This window comes from Aphelocoma coerulescens, chromosome 2, assembly GCF_041296385.1.
Source record: "Aphelocoma coerulescens isolate FSJ_1873_10779 chromosome 2, UR_Acoe_1.0, whole genome shotgun sequence".
Taxonomy (NCBI): Eukaryota; Metazoa; Chordata; class Aves; order Passeriformes; family Corvidae; genus Aphelocoma; species Aphelocoma coerulescens.
Genome location: NC_091015.1, coordinates 56,556,374 through 56,579,828, shown reverse-complemented (window position 1 = coordinate 56,579,828; position 23,455 = coordinate 56,556,374). Strand labels below are relative to the sequence as shown.

The window sequence follows — 23,455 nt, the reverse complement described above, 5'->3', positions numbered from 1 at the left end:
GGGCCCCTGGGCACTCCGCCCGCTTCACAGCTGCTGGGGGGAGCTGCTATTTTCCTCTCTCCCACTATAATAGCATCCTTATGAGGCTTCCCTCAGCCCGTCTCTCTAATAGAAGGTTGCATGTTTCCGCATGTGCCTTATGCGGTGATATTTGGGTTCACTTAGTATGCTCCTGGGAGTGCATCTGAACTCAAAAGAGAGGGGGGGAAAAAAAAAAAAAAAAAAAAAAGCCAGGAAGGTCAGGGAAATCCTAGCCTGTAGCAGGCAATAGAAGAAGATAAAAACAAGAAGTAGTTTTGTATAGGAATATTGCTCTTGCTGAACTGGCTGTGTGGCTGTATGGGGCAGTGACAGTGCAGTCATTTGCCTTCTGCTGGGCAGACTTGGGATTGCTCAGAAAATACAGGCCAATCCCAATTTTCCAGTGGAAAGCCACTGATAAGGGTAGCTTGTTTAGAGAAAATGCCAGAGATGGCTGACTGCTCTTAACAGTCTTTGGACTTGATGTGTTTTTGATGTGACAGAGGGTGTGGGAGTTTCCAAAAGAATCAGGTGTTTAAATATTGGGTGTATCTTGTTTTACAGGAAAATACCCACTTTGTGTTGATGCCAGCTTCATCCGTGCTTACATCCTTTATCCTAAAAATCAGGCAGAATTTAATTCCAGATGCGTTTCACAAAGTCATTTCCAAGTTAGGCTTTCATCACCTTTCCCTCCCTGAATATTTCCTTCCTCAGACTTTACAGCCCTGATAATACCACCCCTCTCCCACCTGGTGTGCCTTGCCTCTACCCAGTGGTTTCCCCTTGACTCTAACACGTTGTCTCTGTGAACACTTCATACACGGAAACACAGGTCGCATCATTCCCACCAATCTTTCCCTTACAGGAATTTCCTCCCCCTTTCTGCCTGACTTCCACTGGATAAAATAGTAGAAAAGTTTTACAGAAACTTCTGTTGTCATTGCCTCACATGCCATTCTGCACTCTAATTACAAATAGAGCCAAAGAATCCAAAGGGGGGTTAACCTCCTTGTATCTGTAACCTCACTTTTAGACTCCCTGTTACCACCATGTGAAACAAGGGTCCGGACACACCATGTCTGTTCCCTGGACCATGACATCTCCCATTTGGCTTCTTTCTGGACCTGAGCAAATTTACCAAACAAATCCTTTGTGTAGTCACATATGAGGCATTAGGGAAATTGCAGAATGAGTGTGGTGTCTTTTTTTTTTTGTGACTGCTGCAGTCTGGAGTGCACAGAATCCGAATCTAACCTTTCAAAGGAAAACAAATATCTTGAGTTTAATTCTGAATTTATCTCCTGCCTAAAAACTTAAAGTAAATAATTATAGAGTTGTAGAAAAGAAAGAGTCTGCTGGCTGATTAGAAATGTGGATTAATGGCAATATGGAAAGAAGTGCAGTGATTTGTGACTGTGGAAAAAAGTGCAGTGATAGCATTCAAGTTATCAGAGAAAGGATCTTTCATTACTGGAAGATTGTAAGCCTTTATCCACCCATAACTCACTAGCTGGTTACTAGAAATAGCACTATTTTAAGACATTATTTAGCCTCCTAGGCAGGATCGATGTGTTTCTGGAGATGTGTGTTTCTGTGTATGCCATTGATAGTTTCAAATCGATAGTAGGAAGTAAACTTGAAGCCAATCTTGTTTTAATCCTTTTGTGAGAAAAATTCCTTTGGTTCTGATTTAATATGAGTGAAACAAAAAGGAGGAAAAAAATAAACTGAGAATATGGTATTGACATAGTATTTGCTGGAGGGGAAAAAAAAGTGTGATTTTTTTTCAGATGCCTCCTATGCATGTAGTGAAGGGGATGGAGCAATGGGACCAGTCCTGATGGTTACTAATATGTCTTTAGTTAAGATTTCATATAACTGTGGATGGCCTTCCCTGTGCTTGTGGAAGTCTATCCTGTTCCCAGAGCATTGGGTAACTTAAGTAGTTTCTTGCATTCCCAACTTCCCTGGCTAGCAGATCGGCTTTGTAATCACAGTGAGGTGACTGAATGCTTTTGAATTGTTGGTGTTAGTATTAGGTGTCATATAAATCACTGCTCACTGTCCTGGGGAGTAGTTTATTTTCCAGTACTGCATGGAGATCCCAAAAAAGCTTCCCTTTGATCTGCGGGGAGAAAAGATTGTTCCTTTGCAGCAATGAAAAATACAGATTTCTGAAGCCATAAACCATTTCACTGCAGTTCTTCAAATGAGGTATAGCAAAACAAGTCATCTGTGCCTTTTCTTCTTCTAAGAATAGCCTGGTTGAATTCCTTATATTCTTGGTTATGTGCCACAACTCAGGAGGGAAAATAATGTGCATTGTTCTTATGTATATGACCAGCACAGTAATGATATAAATACCTGAGGCAAAAATCTCATTGGACTAGACAGCAAAAATTCAGAATTTTCCAAAGATATTACTCAGTCATTCTAGAACATTTTAAAATGGCAATGAAAACATTTTTTTTCCTTTCTCTTGGACATACACATTTTGTGTATGTGTGGCAGTTCCAAGCAGATCTTGGTTTGTAATAGTCCTGACAGCACTTATTATGATCTGTCAAGTCAGTAATTTGTGAGCAGCAGATTTACAGAATAGTATTTATAGCTGGCATCTCACAAGTTGCAATGGGTTTAACCTCTTCATTGCTTTGTATATTTTTGTGAATCATTCAGCTATTTCATGCAGCTATTTTTATTATTGTGGCACAGACTGGAATCTCTGATAACAATGCAATTATCACTTGAAACAGTTATTAATATGATATGTGCTAAAAAATTGGTGTTCTGTAGGCATGTTTTTAAGCTCACTTTTCTTCAGGGACATGAATATGAAAACAAGACTTTGCCTAAAAATTATTACAGCTTACTTTTGCTATAAATGAGGATGGAAAATAACATGTAGGTTCATTCAGAGGCATGGCACATCTGAACAAATGACTTTTTCATAATTTCTAGATGCTCAGCTTAACCATTTACCTTAACTATTAAGGGCATGCAAATAAACGGGACTGAATTAAATAGTCTAACATGAGCCAAACACTGGGTTTATGCATTTATCAGAAAAGCCTAAATATGTGATTTAGCTCTCTAATTCAAAGAACTGAATCCAAAACCACATTTTCAGTCTTTCATGTTTTTGTTAGGTAGAAACTTTGGAATTTTCACTTTTCTAATAAAATGCCCAAAATATAAACAAATAAACAAACAATTAAGAAAATAAAAAGGTAGCAATTAAATGGTGAAAGTCACTTAGGTCATGTCCAGAAAGCAATAGCTGAAGCTTCCAGCTTCTATTTATAATTTTCTTTTTCTTTGTTCATGTGAATAACAGAATAAATGTGAGGGGGTACTTCTAACTAAATAAGAAATTTTACTGTTTGAGTGGTGAGCCAGCTTTTGGGCTTGCTGAAGGAACAGCAAGTATTACATAAGCAATACATAAGTATTAGCACAGCCTGGCAAAATTGCAGAGCTTTTCCATATAAAGTGTTTAATTGTTGAACATTTTTCACAGGCAAATCTCCTTCTCTGTGAAAAATGTACATGGGGAAATTTTGCTGAATTTGCTACTGAAAACAATTCGGAATATGTGGACACACTAGATGGATTTTCCAGGTCTGTCTGGCCTGGGAGAAGGTTAGCAAGGAGGAGAGGTATGAAGTTGAAAGGTAGAGAAGCTGTACCCATATTGCCTGGTGCTTTGTGCTAGCTGGTGTATTTGTTGGTCACTTAGATGACTAAGGAACTCCATTGGTATTAAAGGGACATGAACCTGCTGCACTGGCTCCCCTTCCATTTAGGAATTAGGCCAGAGGGTCCCTGGAGACAAGGAGAGGGACAACACAAGCAGGGACAGTGGCAGGCTTGTACCACGTGCAGTTCCATGTGGCCATTCATACCTCGGACGGGATGGACCTCAACACTGTGGTTTCAGCTGGTGAAAGAGCCTGGAGATCTTTTCAGCAATGCAGCTGGTCACACCTTTATCTGGTTTTGTCTCAGATAAAGGAGATAGGAAGATAGGAAGCTGTAATGCAAAGTGTTGGTTTTTAGGGTTTTATCCATTTATCAGATGTACTGTGTAATGACTCCAGACCCTTCTGTTCGGCTTTTTTTAAAACAAAAGTCTACTCTGCCACTTTTCCTGGTTTTCTACCCATTTAAAGAGTCTTTTTTTATTCATCATTAATATCTAGAACTTGAGTTCTTTAATTTTTGTTTTCCTAGGGGGAAAAAGCTAGCTATTAGAATCTTGTCCTTGCTTTCCTCCTGTAGAACCAGGAGTTTGCCAATGTATTACATTAATTTTCATTTAGTATATGCCATTTAATGTAATTAAGGGAAGCAGCACCCAAATGTGTGTTCCTAATCATGGGTTACTCTCATATTGTTTTCTGTTAAAATTTACAAGTGTATTATTTGACATGTTAATTGTTACGTGGGTATATGACTAAGGATACAGATATCTCCTCATTTCCCCCCTCCCCTCACTTAACATTTTGTTTGAGAAGATCAGTACATTTTGTCTATGAAAAGCCCTGGATTAAATGCCACCCACAAATGATTTTGTGCATGTTTTATTTTGCCAAAGGAGGTTGTCAGACATCGGGGGAAATAATGTAATATTGTCTGACCTAAGACTTCAATTAACTAACAAGAAAGTTTACAAAAACTGTCATATTAACTTTACACATCATTTTACTGGGGTGGAAACATTGTCACACAGAACTTACTTCTTGTTTTGTCTACCTCAAGGCACAAAGCACAAAGAAGAAAAGAATATTATTCCTTATTTCTGATGCAAATAGTTTTCTGCAAATGTTTAATGCAAAGGAGAGGTTTCCTGTCTATCAATTATTCCTGTTTCAGCCCAATATTACCCAAGCAAATGATATTTGACCTGTGTGTTTAGATAAGCACTGTTTTGAATGGAACCCTTGCATTTGTGGGTGGCATCTGGTTTTAGTCCTGCAAGAAGACAGTGAGCTTCTTCCCCATTGTGTTTTATCAAAATGAAGACATTATGGAGAGTGTTTGCATATATTTTGATGATGATTCTAAACCCACTCGCATTTCAAGTTTGTAAAGGACTGCTGTTCCCTTTCTGTTACTATTAATTTTAGCCTTAGCTTCCTCGGGCCAGTCCTTAAGGAAGATTTCCTTTCAGTCAGCTGCTTCCTGAGCCATAATTTTAGAAATACATAATTTCCCCCATATTTTACCCTTTCTTTTCCTGTTTCCTTTTAACTGAACTTCTAATAAAATCTCATTTCTTCTCTTCCTTTAGCCTTTCTTTTCTGTTGAAATACAACATCTAGCCTCTTTCTTCTTTAGACTTGTCCCCATTTTTATTTATTTTTTTGTGAGCCATCCTCCAGATGCCTTCCTCCTCATGCTGATGCTCCCCCCTGCAACCTTTGTTCCTGCTCTGGTCACATTTCCATATTTATAACACCCTTCCTACTAGCTTGCTTTCTTTTTCCTTTGTGTAATCCAGTCTGTTCCCATTCCTTGTAAAAATCATCTTCTTGCCCATTCCTTTAGCCATACTACCCTTCAGTGGAATTTTGTGACCGCTCTTTGTCTTTTTCTCAGTTAAGTTCAAGATGCTTTTTGCTCCCAGCCAAAGCCTCTGCCACTGTTACTGGGTTTAACTGAGAAAATAAATAGTAATGTTAAAAGAGAACTGGAGACCTCCATGGGTATCCAGTGGTTCTCCATCAGGATCTGTGTATCCAAGGGAAAAATAACCAGCACAGCTAACAGAATTCTGGGAGCTTTTGGAAAGTGCCAAGTCACGCTGTGGCCACAGACTCTCCCTGTAGAGATGGAGTAGCCCAGGGATGTAATATTAAAGAGTTCGGCAATAAGTTGTCCATTTCCTCTGAACATGATTTAGAAGGTGCTCCCATGCAATAGCACAATAAGCTGGGAATCTCTTGGCAGGGAACTGAACTTTTTTACATCAGCTTCTTCAGATGGAGGCACTCCTCAGACCCCTTCCTTGTTTTTTCTCAACCTTCCATTCACACTCTCTTTCATGGTGCTCACCAGTCTCGTGCTCATGACCCTGGTGCTCTTATTCTATCTTTCGTACAAGAATGTAATGAATCCTCAATCTCTTCTTCCATAGTCTTGGATTAAGAGTAGTCTCAACCCATCAGTTCCCAGGAATCGTGTGGTTTCAGTCTGTTTTCCCACACCTGAGATTCATTAGTCACGGGAAAATAAAAAGCAGAAAAATCAAGTTCTCTGAAATGTAAAAACAATTGTGATCACTTAATCTTCAGCTTTTTCTTTCTTTGCTTAAGCTTGACCTTCTGTATCTTGGAATCCAGTGCAAGGTCAGGCTCTTCAGGTTCTCTTCCCTCTTTTCCTCACTAGAGGGCAGGCAATTTTTTGGGTCCTGAGGCTCTGAACAAGATTTCGCATTGATGTATTGCTACAGCACCAGGTTTGCTGACACCTGCTATAGACCTTTTAAACACCTTGTGTGGAACTGCTGTCACATCTCCTATCTCTCAGCGCCATTGTCACATCTGCTAGGTGTGCTCGTTTGTTCTGCAAAATGATAGTCACTGCTGAACTGGATACTGATACTGATCCTGCATGGAAACAGACTGCGCAGCTTGATCAAAACCATTGCATTGTTTCAAGCCTCTTTTCTGCAGACTGAAAAATATCTTGGTTCATACTAAAAAATTATAATCACAAGAAAGAAGGAAGGAAAGAAAGAAAAGCAAGCCAAAACTGCAGCAACACAAACTTTTTTGCAATGGGTTTTAAATTCTGCAGAAAAATGAAGAGATAAAATGTATCAGAGCTTATATCTGCTAAATCCTCTGACAGCTGCTTTCTCATCCTGCTTCCTGAAAATGAATCAACTTAATTATTCCTGTGGCTACGTACATCCAGACGGCTTAGAGTTGCCTCTTTATTGCTGGCTACAGTAACTGTCCTTGTGTTCTGGAATAGCTAAGAAGATTGAAAACTGGGGGGTTTTTGTAATTCCAGAGTACACAGACTGTAATAGAAGTAATGGTCTGGAATTTTGGAGTCTCTTGTCAATGGTTAGATTGTGCCAGCACTGAGTTTAAATTTGCTTGTGTAGGAGGGCATGTTTAGATTAATATTCTAAAGTAATGTGGAGTGAATGTTTGGTACAGGCTGTGACTGAGAGACTAGTGTAGTGAATTCACAGACTGCAATATGTGGAGATTGGGGTGGGGGGTTGGGGGAATCACCATTAAATTATCTTCCAAGGACCTTGAAGCCTCTCAGGATGACTCTTCTGAGTACTCTGAAAACATAACCATTGGTCTAGTTATAACAATTTATCCTTTGGAACAGTCTAAAAAAAAGTCTCAAATTACCTGGTGCACACATTAAACATGTAAAGTTTTCATTAAAGGAGTTGACAGGTTGCTTGTATACGGAAGTCATTTCCTTTCCTTTCAGAATTAAATTTTCTTTACAGCCTCCTTTGTCAGTAAGCACTGTTCATTAAGAATTACTTGGCTGTTTCATTCTACAACCTTGTTTTTGCCTGCCTTGTGGATTTAACTGAAGGAAATTTCTTTGTGACACTGAAGTGATAAAGCTGGATCTCAATCAACAAATGTTTCCTCCTGCATTCTTTAATCTATATAAACCAAGGTACTTCTTTTCAGGAACATTTAGATAGGAAGGAAGCTAGGTATGAATTTTTAAAAACCAGTTTGCAAAGAGATGTCTTTCCTCCAGTTCTCTGTTTGTTGGCTGGATGATTTTTAAATGGTCACATGAAAAAGCTACTGAATGAGGGCTTAAAACTTCTCACATCTCAGGTTCTTCAAGTCTGGTTGTAGAGAGGAGTCTCTGGTTGCAGGGCAGCTCAGTGGCTGCTCTTTTAACGTATGCTGCAGTGAGGTAGGGGAATCACACCTTGCAGTACTTGATAATGTTGAGCCAAATTAGGAAAGCACTGAACTAAGCACATCATTGTAATGTGGGTTGTTTATACCTAAGTCTTGTCTGTTCAGAAGAAAGGTGAACTGTCAAGATGAATAACAGTCAGCCAACATAACACACTGACACACCCAACCCCCCAAGTCACCCATCCAAGCAGCAGTCAGTGCAACATGTGCCCCAAGATACAAGAGGTACAACTTGGAGGCTTCTGCGATGGCATCCAGATGTGTTCTTGCTGCTGTCATTGCACATCAAAGGGTGTGCTTATCCAAGTGCAACATTGATATTGTGGGGACGTTGTGAGGAGGGTTCATCTCCTGTCTGGTGCTTCACAGATCAGAGAATGATAGCATGACTTGAGACCTTAAAGATCATCTAGTTCTAGCCCTACCACTATGGACAGGGACACTTGCTACTAAACCAGGTTACTCAAAGCCCCATCCAGCCTGGCCTTGAACACTTCTGGGGATGGGGCATCCACAACTTCTCTGGGCAACCTGTTACTCTCACAGTAAGAATTTCTTCCTCATACCTAATCTAAACCTACCCTTTTTCAGTGCCAAGCCACTGCCCCTTGGGTAACACCCCAGATGGGTTGTTGTGAACATCCGGGCCTTCGGGCTGTTCTGAGGGAGGTTTCTGAAAAGATTGATGCTGTGAGTTTGTAGAAGGAACAGATCTGGTGAGTGGAAGGCTCAGACTTATATTTCCAGAATCCTGCAGGCTAGTGGTAGGTGTCTGAGAGGGTTGCCTGGCTTCTCTTGTCAGTATCAAGAGCAAACTTTGCTTCAGTACAGGGTGAGTAGAGAGGTTTGTGCTTTCTGTAGCTGCAAGCAAGCTGCAAAAACAAGGTCAGTGAGAAGTTTGCTGTAGGGTTTGGCCCTGATAAATCCCTCTTTTTGGTATTAACAATTTCTCACTCTTTTTGTTTTGACCCCTAGTTGTAGAGCCCAAGTTCAGACCTCTCCTCCATCCAGAAAGAAGAGACTGTATTTGCACAGGCAAAAGCTGTCGTGGCAAGAGAGAGAAGAGAGGGGGTAATGTTGGAAAGCCAAAGTAGTTAGAATATGATATGACAAAGGTGAGGTCAAATAAGCAAAACACACAACAAGCTAGACTAAACCAACTTAATGAAAAACACGTAATGGCAGGATACTTGCTATTGGAATATGTTACATGGATACAAAATCTGGGGAATAAGGTCCTATGTGTTTAATTTTTTTTAAATTGTTGATTTTTTCCCACTGTCTTTCTCTTCATGTCTTCAGTGAATTTACCTGTCTTAGGTGCAATGTAGAACTTGGATTCTCTTACCAGTACAAGAGGTCGTTAGATGAAAAGCACATGATTTAAGGCAAATGCGTCCTCTGAAACACTCATTTCTCAGTAAGAGTAGCAAAGCATAATGTAATTAAAACAACTGTCTACAGTGTTTATGTACAATCACATTGAGTGGAGAATATCTTTAATTTCATTGTAAGGTCAGATACATGAGGAGGAAAGGTTGTTGCTGTCTCTCAGAGAGCAGTAATCAAAGGCTGGCAACAGAGCTTTGAAAATTGAACAGATTAGAAGTCCTTGGCAGTGATTCCCAAATGCTCAGGAGACTTACTGCAATCAGCAGCTTTGACACTTTGGGCCAGCTAGTTAAATAGTGTTGGCTATAAACATTTACAAGGCCAGTGATCATCCCCTTATGTGCTGGCCCTGGGGCATTTGCTTCCTGCCTTCTCTCTCGGGGGCAAGGGCAGCCTCTAGACCAAGGGGCTCTTTGATAATACCCTGTGAGTGACCTTCCCCACAACAGCAAAGAATAGGAATTGTTTGCATGTTAACCCAAAAAATGAATTACGGAGAAGGGAGTCAAGGGTGTAGCAAATAAGCATAAGTGACAGTGCTCCAAATCTACTGAATTTGAACCTCCTTTGCAGATTTTAGCCAAAAATGAGCACTGCTCATCACTATGTGGATGGTTTAGAGATCAGACTGGAAAGATCTTCATGCATGCAACTCCCTAAAGTACAGTATTTATTAATTTGTTTGTCCATTTGTTTTATGAGAGAAAGTGCTCATAAGAGACAGCTTCCCTATTGTGAGTGCCTGAATTTAGGAAACTAAATCTATATGTAAGCAACAAAAAATCAGATCTGTATAGATATTGGAATGAACTCATGAAACCAAAATTACATGCAGGCATAAGTAATTGCAACGCAATATTTACTTGCAAATCTGGTTTAGTGTGGAAAAATCAAGGTGATATGGTAGTGATAGTTGTTACATGGTTAGTTTAGCAGTTATACTATGCTTGGCTGTTCGAAATTGCAGTAATTTGTTGCTTTCTAACAGGCAGGAAGTTTGATCCCATGAGCAGCTGTGAGAGTTGCGTGTTTCAGCTGAGCTGCCTGGTTTTGCATGCTGCTTCTGCATGATACTGCAGGAATGATGGCTGCAGGCTGCCTGTAAAACTACACGTCACAAAGTAGTCTGGCACAACTTCTCAGCAGGCCTGAGAATACAGAAGTGATGCCAGCAGCTCAATGTCATGTGTAAACACCTGGTTCACTGGGAGCCCAAGCAGCAGTGTTAGGTGGTACCAATAGCTGAATACATTTTCAGTGGGTGAGTTTGCAGTTTCCCCCCTCTTCTCCATTCCTGGTAATTAATAGTAATTAGTCCTAATGAATAATATATAAATATATAACATAGGGATTAAAATTAATTAGCAGTGAGAGGTAGTCATTGTCAAGAAGGCAGAAAGAGGAAGTCAGAACAAATTTTTAAACATCCAACTTGACACTGGAATTATCTGTTTCACTCTTTCCTGCTATTCCTTTGAGGATGTTTCCTTTGTGAACATATCCTTCATTACATTTCCTAAGCCCTTTTAGTTGTTAAACCAAGACCCAGGGAAATCAGTAGGATTATGCCACTTACCTTGTTGGGCATGATCCATCAGCATTCAGGGTGTTTGGGTTTTGTGGTGGTTTGTCATTTCTGTGGTGTGGCAGCACATTTCATAATTGGACTGGTGTGGACCAGTTGAGTGCACTGTGAATGCAGGCAAGGAGGTGTTAATTCCTCTAAGCAGTCAGATACCATTCAGGAGTTCATGTTTCAATGTGGAAGTAGCTAATTCTCACTGGTAGACAGTTAAGTTATTCTTCAGTTCTTTAGTTGCTTAGTTTCACCTGCTGAACACAGCTAAAATGAGTGCTTAGATCACATCTGAGAAAGAAGTTAACGTCTCAGGAAGCAAAAACAGAAAACAGTACAGGCAATGAGTTAGAAGACTGAGGCAACCATGTGAAACAATTAAATATTTCTATGAAAAGAGGAGGGTTTGGAATTATTAGGGAACCTCTGAGGGGCTGGGTTTCTGTTTTAAGACATGTATTTAAGATGAAAGAATACAGGAAAATTAACAGCACAGAAAAAGCTTTGCCCTCTGTGTAACTGTTGCTTTCTGGCATTGCCATTTTGATACTGGGGGCTGCTACCATTTCCTACTGGTTTTTAGCTTTGGCATTTGGGTGAGATGGACCTTTCTAAGTATGATAAATTGTTCTTTCAGCCTATTTAAGCACAACATCAGATAAATATTTCTAAGTGTGTGACTTTCACCATCAACAAGAAAATGAGTCTAGGATTATGGAGAGAGAGAGAGAGAGAGAGAGTAATCTCTCATATGTATTTCTCTGAACTAGATCCAAGCAATTCTCCGTAGTTAACTGTGTCTCAGCAGTTTTCTCCTGAAAAAATAATTATTATGCAGAATAGATGGCTGTTGCCTAGCCATCCTTCATTCTCGTTTTTTGGTTTGCATTGTTTATGGAATTTATTAAAAAGCAATCCTGTAATATCCTTGGCAAAGTGATCTCTTTCCCTTGACTAATGGTCTCTGTTAGAGAGTTCTCTTTCCTTCACTGTGTATGGCCATAACGTGCCTGCAGTGTAAAGCTCTCACGGAATCTCAGAGTGGTTGAGGTTGGAAGGAACCCCTGGAAGTCATCTGGTCAGCCTTCCCTCAAGCAGGGCCACACAGAGCCAGTTGCCTAGGTCCATGTCCAGACAGTTTCTGAGTATCTCCAAGGATGGAGAATCCATCACCTCCCTGGGCAACCTGTGCAAGTGCTTGGTCACCCTCACAGTGAAAAAATGTTTCTTGGTGTTTAGAGGGAGCCTCCTGTGTTCCAGGGTGTGCCCGTTGCCTCTGGGTGTAAGGGATAAAAGGAAGCAGTGGGCCAGTTAGCAGCTCCCCACCACCCTCAAAAAAGCCCCAGTTTTGTCACAGAGCAGATGAGCTTTTGATGTAGGCTTTGATGCCGTGTCACAAGTTGCCTTATTTTCTGGTTATGTTGCTAAAAAGTTGCCAGAGACCACATATACCATCTTCTATACCTAGAAACCTTAGTGTGACCCAGAATAAATTTGAAACAAAACCACAGAAAGTGTTAACACAGCTTCTTTTTCTTTCCTTGTCACCTGCAGGTAATGCAGGTAGTGAAAGAACAGATAATGAGAGCACTCACTACCAAGCCTAGCTCTCTGGATCAATTCAAGAGCAAACTTCAGAATCTCAGTTACACAGAAATACTGAAAATACGCCAGTCTGAAAGAATGAACCAGGAAGATTTCCAGTCTCGTCCAATTCTGTAAGTATTGTCTTCTCTCCCCACTTTTTTTCATGGAAGGATTAACAAGGGCGAATGACAGTTGCACGCTGTTCTGGGGAATCCCAGGGAGAAAAGCTGTCCAGGGAGCTGTGCTCAAAAGCAGTAGTGAGGCATCTGCTTAAAGTACATCATGTTTTCTTCTGCTGGGAATCGTAACTTTTTCCTTGAGTTCAGCGAAACCAGATTTGGTAAATCCCAGCAGGATTTCACATGGCTTATTTATATGAAACAGTGCTTCACCATTTCCTAGCTCTGCATGATTGTGAGCCTGATTTTGGTGCTGGAAGTGGCTTTCAAAAAAAAGATCTAACTAGTCAAACACCACAACTTTGTCTTCTGTTCAAGGCCTCTCTGAGCAAGATAGGGAGAAGCCCAGAAAAAGAAGAGCCAATACACACTGACTTTCCAAAAGAGTTGTCTTTGTTTAGAACATTATAAATTGGTGTTAATGACAAGCAGTCATTTACTTATTTGTAAATAGCAACATTCTGGCAGCTAGCCAGTCCTTTGCTTGTTGTTTACTGCAAAGTATGAAAGGCTAATATTGCCTCCATAGCTCCTTCTCATTTCTCAGAATACTCTTTGTTCTGTTGTATGAAAAATGGGGGCCGCGCCTGGCTCTGGACCAAGTCTGGGCTTGTGGCTGAACTGATGGCACAGGACAGATGCAGACTCTGTGCTGCATAAATGATGCTCTGAGGATAGCAGGAACCTTTTGAGATCAGCAGAGAAATGGTGAGGACTCAGAAGCATCAGCTGACATATCATGAAATCCTGACTGTGTTGCAAGTGGAATGGCTCATGATACTCTAAATCACCTTTTCCAAGGCAAAAGTATAGAAACTGATTTGGACTAGAGCATTTCAGGATTCAGAAGCAGGATATTAATTTTGATTTGTTTCTAACAGATGCAGATATCTAAGTAAAAGCTCTTGGGACAAATTCCTCCAGGGGCTGCAGGGCAACAGTGGAAGCATAAACTAAGTAGAATTACAAACTAAATTTTAACCATACCAGTGTGGATTAAAGGGGGAATGCTTCTTTTATGTTTCCAGTGTTTTATGTTTCCATTAGAATATATGACCTAATGCCCAATTAGAACTGATGTCACTCATAGTAATGCATCAATTAAAAATCTACAAATGGTTCCAGTTAGTTTTGCATCGTTACACTGCTCAGAAAGCCCCTGCAAATCCCCTGCAACATTTAGCAGTTCAAAGCTGCTCAGAACTGCAAAGCTTGTCACCAAAGCTTCTCATCTTCCCTGCTTTCCCTATGAGTCAACAGTTTAAGTATGATAGAGGTCAATTATTTATATTCTCTTGCACCATCACCTAGCATTGAAAGACTTGCCAATGCCTTGTGCAAGCTCATTTCCAGTGTCACTGTGGCTAGTTGCTGCCACAGTGCAGTCTTCTTCCCCATCATGGAGCAAGTGAAACAGCCAACACAAATAGTTCAAAGCAACTGTAGTGTTACCAGAGAATCATTTCAAATTCAGGACAAAGGCTAAGCCTAAAGGCTATAAAGGCTAAGTAAATCAATAAGGTGTTTAAGCAATCACATCTACATTTGCAGAGATTTAACTCCATGCATTTGCATTTTGATTACATCCATGATCACTTGTTCTTGACTCTGAAAAGAAAGTCCTTTCATTTTGTGCTTTGATTTGGTTCCCTGTACTGAACTCTCTCAAATTGCATAGATGGCACAGTTGATAGAAGTACAGAATCATGGCCCCATTGTGGGGAAAGAGACTGTGAGTGAAAAGAGCAATCGTGCCTGTGCTGTATATTCTAAAGCCCTGCAGATATGCTAAAAAAGATTGTGCACAATGGTGACTGTAACATCAGCAGACCCTTGTTTAATTCTGCTTGAGAATACAGCAATCAGGGGATGGGTTTTCCTGCCTTGAACATGATAGAAGTCTTTATTTTGCTATTCATTGTATGAAGCACTGTAGTTTTAAGTTTTCAAGCTACTGGGTAAGAGAGGCTTTGGTGAAGTTGGATTTCAATGTAAACTGGAAAATGTTTTCTTAGATCCTGGTAACTACAGCAACCTTGTTTTCCAAGGATTAGTTGTTTCTTTTATATGAGCATTGTTGTATCACATGAAGTAATACCTTATCAATATCTGCTTTTGATTAGAAAAAATTAAAAGTCTTTCAGAATAGATTCAGGGATTTGGGATCATTACTGATCGTCCAAACTGCCATTCCATAATGGAATTATAAAGTACCCCAGTTTTATTTTGAATGGCTGCAGAAGTTGTCTAGGAATCCTGTGGGCCTATAGAGGACCAGAGATCTCCTTGAAAAATTAAATAGCAACAGAGATGGGTTAATGCTAGATAAAAATTTGGCATCTAATTAGGGACTTGCTGGTTAAAGGAGAGTTAATGGCAGCTAGGGAGCCATTACTAAGTAACATCTGTGTGAAAACCAACAAGATAGAGGGAAAAAGAGGAAGGTGTCTAGATGATTTTCTGCTTTTTATCTTACATGTTTCTCTACAGTGTTAGAAAGAGTCACTACTGCCTGCTCTGAATGCATGATCAGGAGAGGGAGCATAGCTATATGCCAGAAAGATAAAAGGACAAAACACATGAAACCAGTTCTGGGATTACTTTCCCATTGTGTTTTAATAATTTAAATATCTGTAAAATGCCCCATCCTGGAAAGAAAACCACTGTTGAGTGAGTCTTAACTATAAGGTGGAAAGGTAAAGGCTGGAGACAGTTTTAACTGGTGGTGAAGAAGAATTTGTGTAATGTGAAAAATTTAAAAATAATTTCTAATGATTTTCAGATATTTTAAAAACAAGTAACTGTTGTTAGTATTGCCTCCAGTGTTAAGACCAGTGAGATCACAAAATTAGCAATCATATATATTAATGTGTGTTTCCCTCAACCCTTCTGTCTTACCAGCACACTAATGTTTTACATTTTTATGTGACAGAAACACAGTAGGAAACTAATGGCAGTTTTTAAAGTCACTGTCTCCTTAGACTTAGTCTGTTCTCTCTCTTCACAAGGCACAAACTGTTAAGCAAATGTCATCTCAGGGGCAATAAATAAATATTCACAAAATGTATTTGCATTTATGATCTTCCTTTAGCTCATTGTTCCTGATGGATTTTAAAATTAGGCAGGAGGACCTATTTCTTGCACAAAGATTTTCTTTCTAGCCCTCCTGTCTTTAGACACTGATCACCAGGAACAGAACTCTGTTGCCTTCAGATGGCTTTCAGAAGGAAATACAGAGTTTCAAAGAAGCATATTTTTTGTTTGTGTGCTGTGGTTTGATTGTTCTGACCCATTTCTGTCACCTCCAAGCGGTGGAACAGAAACCTTGACAGTGAAGAGCACTGAGTGGCAGGTTCACCTTGCAAAAATATATCTGGAGTCATGATGTCAGAAAAATGGCTGAGAACCAAGAAGTCAGAGTAACCTAACGATGTGTTGGCATGAGCTGCTGAGGACAGTAAGTGCACTAAGTGACCATGGCAAAGGCTTGATGGTCTTACAGGCTTTCACTAAGTCCAGAGTTACCAGAGACTGTTTCTCCATGGAGTAATGGGTTGTCTCTACAACCTCTGTGTGATCAAGTTCAAGGACCATGAAACAGAAGAGAGTAGCACACTGAGCTTCACAACTGTGAGAGCAAATACATGTATGTGTGCAGAGGGCCTCCAGAACATAACCAAAGAGGCAAGAGGTCCCTTCTTTCTTACCTCCACTTCTCCCATGCAAAGTCTCCCTTAGGCAGTGAAGTATTTTAGAGAGGATTACCTGGTTTTTTTTGGATTGGTTAAAAAAAACCCTTCTCTTCCTCTGGTTTGTAAAGGGCAGGTGGGGCATTAGAGGCCAGAAGACAGAATGTTATGAGCAAACAGTCGGATGTTAATGAGCTGGATGACCCATTCATTTTTGGCTTTTTGGTAGTCTTACAGATACAATGTTATGATATCTATAACACCTATTTAATGATAACCATCCAATTTCTGAATTAAACTACCTAAATATCAGACTGATGTTTATACCACTCTTGAATGTTTGAAATTAGTCCAGCTGGAGATTTAGTCAGCAGCTTGGACTGCTGAGTAATCCACACTTGTGTTTTAACACTGTTGTCCTCAGCCCCTGCTCTCAGGTTGTACCTGAGGAATAGGGAAGCTCATCAGCTCAGTAAAGGCAAGACATTTATTCAAGCACAAAATTCTTTTAATCACAGTATTTAACCATTCAACATATTTATATCTTAGATCCCAATGAGAAAACAACAGTGCTTGAAAATTCAAGTCCTAAAGGACTAATAACACATTTCCAAAACATGGGCTGTTTCTATAGTTACAATGCTTCCTTGATTTTTGACCAGCTAGGTTTTCACAGCTTGTAAATATGCAGTGGGTTATGCATCCAATCATTTCGTTGACACCTAGGGGAAAGAGGACATTTTATTTTAAAGGCCTGATCTTTCTAGCAGAGGATTTGTGGTGATTTCAGTGGGGGTCTGGCAGATCAAAGGCACAGGATCCGAATGAGTGTGGAAATCAGAAGAGAATGGGCTTCCTAAGTTTTCAAGAAGAGAAAATTTTTTGTTGTCTCTGTGGGATACCACAGCTTAGCTTCCTTTTGATGATGATTGCTGGAACATTATGCCGGGCGGAATGATTTTTGGTATTACCCAATTTGCACAGCAATGCAAAATTATGGTTCTGACAAAGTTCATATTTTACAAATCTTCCACACATTTTTTTTTTTTAATCTTAGTAGGCTTGCTGTCGAGTTGATGTTTAAACCTGTCTTTTATGTATTCTTAATGAATCTAAGTGAGGATATAACTGATGAATTCAGACATCTGTGAATCCATGTGATGGTGTCTGAAATTAAACTTTAAATATTATGTGCATATGTTTTCTGCCTAGTTCTTGACATGTTGAACTCTTATCAAAGTAAGATGGAGAAATGCATTTTCTGAAGGATAGAAGATTATTTCTAGATGTATTGTGGGTCTCTGCATTCCTAGGCAAAAGTGAAGTTGGAGCCTTGAGTGATCCCTAGTCATGAGTTAGTCTTCCACAAATTCTGATAATAATAAAGTAATCAAATTATATGAAATTACGAACAAGAATATAGTGCTGATCGTTAGTTTAGCTCATTGGCATTGCTCCCTGATTTTATTGTTGTTTCAAAATGTTTTAGCCTTCTTGTGTTGTCCTAAATAGCAGTGCTAGTGAAGTATGCTGGCATAGGATTGTGCAACAAAAGGTGACAGACCCTCAAATAAACTTCGCAGGGCTCCTATGATGAAAGAGCATTATTTGCTGCAGATAAATCTTGTTGATGCATTATAACAAGTGTTATTTTTAGAATGAGTAAAGTAACATAAAAACAAGCAACTTGCCTGAGTCATACACTGATGTTGTAGCAAGGCGATGTCTACAACAAAGATATCTTGAGTTCCATTCTTTGTTTAAAGAAAAAGGGCTTTTTTTCTGGGGCAGACTAGATTCTGACCTGGTCTTGTCTGTTACTGATGTCCTCTTCAAACGCCTTGCAGAAACATCTTGTGAGACTCTGTTTCAGGGGAAGGAGGATGATCTTTGATTGAATTTGACAAGTGCCTACTTTCTCTCTTCCCAAGGGAACTAAAGGAGAAGATTCAGCCAGAGATCTTAGAACTGATCAAGCAGCAACGTCTCAATCGACTTGTGGAGGGCACATGCTTTAGGAAACTCAACAGTCGACGTCGACAAGGTACAGCTCAGACTCCCTAGTCTGGCTTTATATTGTCACTTTGGTCTAAAAGTTGAGCTGAGGAATACTATTTTCACTGGCAGGACCCTGAATTCTAGTGCTGTCTTGACTGTTTTTACCAGGAGGCATCTGAAGGCATCTCCAAGTTACAGATTTTCAGGATTTCCTGTTTCCCTGAAACCGGTTTCAGCCTTGATCTGGAACAAGTCCAGCCTTTGACAAAATCTCAGGCAGCAGTGTCACATTCTGAAATGAGTATTTTTTATTTCTGCCTGAATGTCCAGGCTTCTTGTTCATCTCAAAGCAATATCTTTGCAGGAATAGCACCTGAAACTTGAATTTGAATCTCTCAGATTTTGATCACCTTGATGTATGCAACAAGTTCATTCTGCATCCCTCCCCCTGTCCTTTGGTTTGGTCTTACATAGCCACATACAATAATTATACTATGGTGTCTAAACATGCTTTTTGAAAGTAATTTCAAATATCAAATATCAGTAATTTGTGTACCTTTATAGGAATACTTGATTGATATGAGAAGATTATTTTCCCAATTCTATGAGTCATTGCTCAGTGCAAGATGCATAGCTCATTCTGTACAGTAAAACTCCCCATGGTTCTTTTCCCCTCAGAGAGGCATGCTTCTTTCCCCAGATAACATAATGGGGACGTAGTGTAAATTCAGCAGATTAATTAGAAGTCGTATCCAAAAAATTCCCTTTAAACCCCTCATTTTGTGGGGACTCAGAGATTACTATTTGTTTTCCTCTGTAAATACAGAACAAATTAGAAAATTACAGAAGCTAAGAGTAAGAACTGATAAAGATCAATATTTGAGACTTTCAGATTAACTGGGGGAAAGTGCATTCTTCACAGAGAGAAGTATCCCTGCAATGCCTCCTTCCTTAGAAACAAGGAGGCAATTTTCCTTAATGTAGGGAGGTTATTTATAACCTCTCTGTCATGCATACAAACACCTAAGAAGCCCACTGCACAGAAAGATGATCAATATTCCACTGTGCATTTCTATACAGACTGGATAGAGGCATGATACATGTTTTTCCTTCATCAGCATACTCATGGAGGGAAAGTAGGTAAAGTAATGTGTAGTTTGGCTGCCAGTAGTGAGGGTTGTTGATTTTATTCCTCTCAAAGCCTTAATCCAAATGACTCAAATTCTAGGGAAAGAGTAGGATTTGTAGCAAATATTCTTCTTTTGGCTGATCTCCAAGAGGAAGATAGACTGTTTATTTTATCTTAAATTGTTGTTAGCTCATGATTTATAGGATCAAGAGCCTTAGGGAGTATAAATTCATTCAACTTATATGAGTACAGTTAAGTTAATTTTTTTTTTTTTTTTAATCAATGTAATTTCTTGTCCTCAGTTGAGAGGGTTGCTTCCTATTGTGCCTTGGAGTGAATTCTATAGGCCACCAGATTAATTGCTTTGATGTCATATTTGTACAGGGCCAGAAGTAATTCACAATTCTTTGGAAACAAATATAACATGCAACCATGCCTCAAAGAACATTATCTTCTCTGAAATAGATCATTTTTTGCAGATGGAAGCCCATTTAGGAGGTCATGTTCCCACATGCCCTTAAGAGTTGTGTGTGCTTTGTGATAGACTTCCTGTATTCCCTGAAACAGAAGGGTATATTGCCATCTGGGAGGGAGGAAGGGAGGCAGTAGACACAACCATTATAGAGGATGATGATGCATGAGGCCACTAGGACTAAATTCAGTACAGCCAACTGGGGTGTATCAGGCACAGCATCACGAGCCGGGCAAGGGCGGGGGGGGATTGTCCCACTCTGCTCTGCGCTGGGGCAGCCTCACCTCGAGTGCTGGGGGAAGTTTTGGGCACCACAATATAAAAATAACATGAAGCTATTAGAGAGCATCCAAGGGAGGGCAACGAGGATGGTGGAGGGCCTTGAGGGGAAGCCGTATGGGAAGTGGCTGAGGTCACTTGATCTGTACAGCCTGGAGAAGAGACAGAGGGGAGATCTTGTTGCAGTCTGCAACTTCCCCATGAGGGGAAGTGGAGGGGCAGACACTGATCTCTTCTCTGTGGTGACCAGTGACAGGACCTCAGGGAATGGCCTGAAGCTGAGTTCAGAGGAGGTTTAGATTGGATATTAGAAAGAGGTTCCTCACCCAGAGGGTGGTTGGGCACTGGAACAGGCTCCCCAGGGAAGTGGTCATAGCACCAAGCCTGACAGAGTTCAAGAAGTGTTTGGACAATGCTCTCAGGCACATGGTGTGACTCTTGGGGTGTCCTGTGTAGGGTTAGGAGTTGGACTCAATGATCCTTGTGGATCTCTTCCAACAACTCAGCATATTCTCTGATTCTGTGACCTAACACTGTGCAATTTAATGAAGCATGCTTGGCGTATAAGCCATTCAACTGGGATCCTTTTTTAGGTATGTACAGTTCCTGACACAGTCCAAATAGCAAATACTGGCAGCTGACAGAAAGCGAAAGAAGCTCTCTTGAAATCAGCATTTATCCTTCAGGGTCTCCTGAACCCCAAAGCAGAACAAACTGTAAAACCAGGGCTGTCATGATGTCAAGAATTAGAAGATGGAGTAAAGTGAATGGAGGACCTGACGTTTAGCTAGTGATACTAAACATCATGACAGTCAATCTTTCAGATAATTCCTCTGAATGTTCTGATAAAAATAATAGAAGTCCCAAATTCTGAGCATATCTTCTTTTAGCTTCATCCCACATCCCCATCTCCTCTCTCACAACCCACCTGCCTGTACAAGTGCCCTGTACAACCTCAGGGGGTTCAGGAGCCCTGTCACCTGTCTGGTGCTCCAACAGAATTCACTTGCTGTGGAGTTACCAAGGCTCTAAAAAATTGGCCACGGTCCATCCAGGGTGACATGGAACTGAAACAGAAATGAGTACTGCTCTGAGGCATCACGATTTGCCTGTTATGTGGCAACCTACTTGTAAGAGTAGCATGATCAGGTAGGGGTTATACTAAAGTGTGTATATGCTTTTTGTACTTCCCTATGATTCTTTTGTTCCCTTAAGACAATCCTGGAACAAATGTCACAAATCTGCAGATTGTACAAGAAGAACCTGAACGTGCCCTACACAGAAGCTGAAAGCATTAAATTATCCATTTAAAGATAATTAACAGGCATTAGCCCATGATAAAGACTCCAGAGCAAACTTCTGTTAAGATTATTGTTTGAACATGTGGTAGGACACACATGGTTAGCCACAGTAAGTTGAACAATTTGACTTAAAAAAAATGAGAAGGGAGTTTACAACCTCTTATGGCCTTTTGAGAAGAGATTAAGCACTTTCATATATGCTTAGCATTGGAAAGCCTCCAGTCCCAACAGGTGATTCACTGGGGGGATGCTGAAGATTAGGCTGTGAGGTATCTGTATTCAGATCTCTGCTTTTTGTGTTTCAGCACAGGATTATCATAGCAGGATCTCTCTGTAGCTGAAATTCAGAAATACCATTGTTGTCCCAGCAGGATCCTTAGCACTTCCGAAAAATACCTGGCCTTTCCCTTGCAAGGTTTTCATAGGAGAACTGCAGCACTAACTCCTGGGTTTTCATTGAGTATCTTAATCAGTTGGAAATGAAACAGCAAAATCTAGCCTATCCTTCTGATCACAGCTCAAAACCAGATCATCAGGCTCTGCAAATCCCCACTTTGTTCCTGGACCATGAACATCTACTGAGAGACCTCTTCAGCTTTCTCCTTCCTTAGATAATTCCTAAAAGAAAAGGGAGAAGACTAGAGCAAAAACCTGCCAAGTACTCTACACCCCCAGTAGTTATTATTTCCAGTAGAGCTAAGTAGCAGATAAAGGCATTTTATTGAGGATAATAGATGCTTCTGATGCTGTCATCCAGTACATTTGTAGTATACGTTGCTGGGTGCACTCTTGGAAATAAATTCCCCTTTTACCTTTATAAAGATTATAGAGAAATTGCATGTTATTTAAGTGGTTTTGCAGCCAAAGATGACGTTTCTCTAACAGTAATTTTTGGAAGGAAGGGAAACCCTGGTGATACACACCATTAAATTAAAACCACAAGGCACCATGGAAGTAACCTGGGAAGAGAAAGCTTAAACTGAAACAAAAAACCAAGTGAAGACTGGTTTTCTGTCTCTTGCTAGGATAAGTAACTCGCAGTTCTGAACACCACCACACACTTTTGACTTTTTTCTGCCAAACCCTTTTCTACTGCTACTTCATCCTACTCTCCATAGTCCCACAAAAAACCTCTGTGAGCGTGAGTCTCTGAGAGGAACCAGTTAACCAAATAAGCCTCCACCAATGCCACAGGTCAATTATTTGCCAGTCATTTGGAGAGCTCCCTGGCTTAATCTAGGCAGCTAAGACTAGTTGGAGTGAAAATGTCAATACAATTTTATTAAAGACAGAAAAAAGAAAGAAAAATAAAAAAAAATATATGCCCACATGCATATATAGATATAAAATCTACACAAATACATATGTTTTCACAGATATATTTAAAAGCAAGTTCCTGTTGCTAAATCTGTGAGGATGTTTTTTCTTTGGACGAAAAGCTTCTAGAGTGTATTGGGTGAAAATACATATTCTCAAGACTTCTGTCCATGCATATCTGAGCTATTTTCTCCTCAGATTCTAACAATAGATCACTTCTGTACTAACCACAGCAGTCGTTTACCTGGAATAGTATTGTTAAAGGCATATGAGTCATTGGCCATTAATGCACTTGGAAACACACTGTGTGAATGGCCAGGCACTCTGTAGCCCATCAGCAAAATGTTCTGTGCTCTGCTGTTTGTTCACAGCCCTGAATATTACTTTTGTAGCCAAATTGTAGCTGATTTTGTTATTTGGGAGGGTTTTTTTAACCTCATCTATAATCTTCAGCAATGTGCTGTGATATATTTGACCCACTGGTTGCTTTAGCAATTATTTGAAAAATCAGAACAATTTGCTTGAAAACTTTTCAGGTTAAAAACCAGAATGACTAATTCTGTTTCCCAAAGACGAATTTCTACCACTCT

At 40.1% G+C, this 23,455-nt stretch overlaps 1 protein-coding gene across 14 annotated transcripts in view; it reads left to right on the top strand.

The window, feature by feature from the left end:
• The window catches only part of ELMO1 (engulfment and cell motility 1), a 312,095-nt gene that overhangs the window by 270,167 nt on the left and 18,473 nt on the right, over positions 1–23,455 (top strand). For all 14 annotated transcript variants that reach the window (XM_069007623.1, XM_069007621.1, XM_069007625.1 and 11 more), the window contains 2 exons: positions 12,469–12,632; positions 18,301–18,413. In XM_069007623.1, the coding sequence (XP_068863724.1) occupies positions 12,469–12,632; positions 18,301–18,413 (277 nt within the window). The remainder of the gene's footprint in view (positions 1–12,468; positions 12,633–18,300; positions 18,414–23,455) is intronic.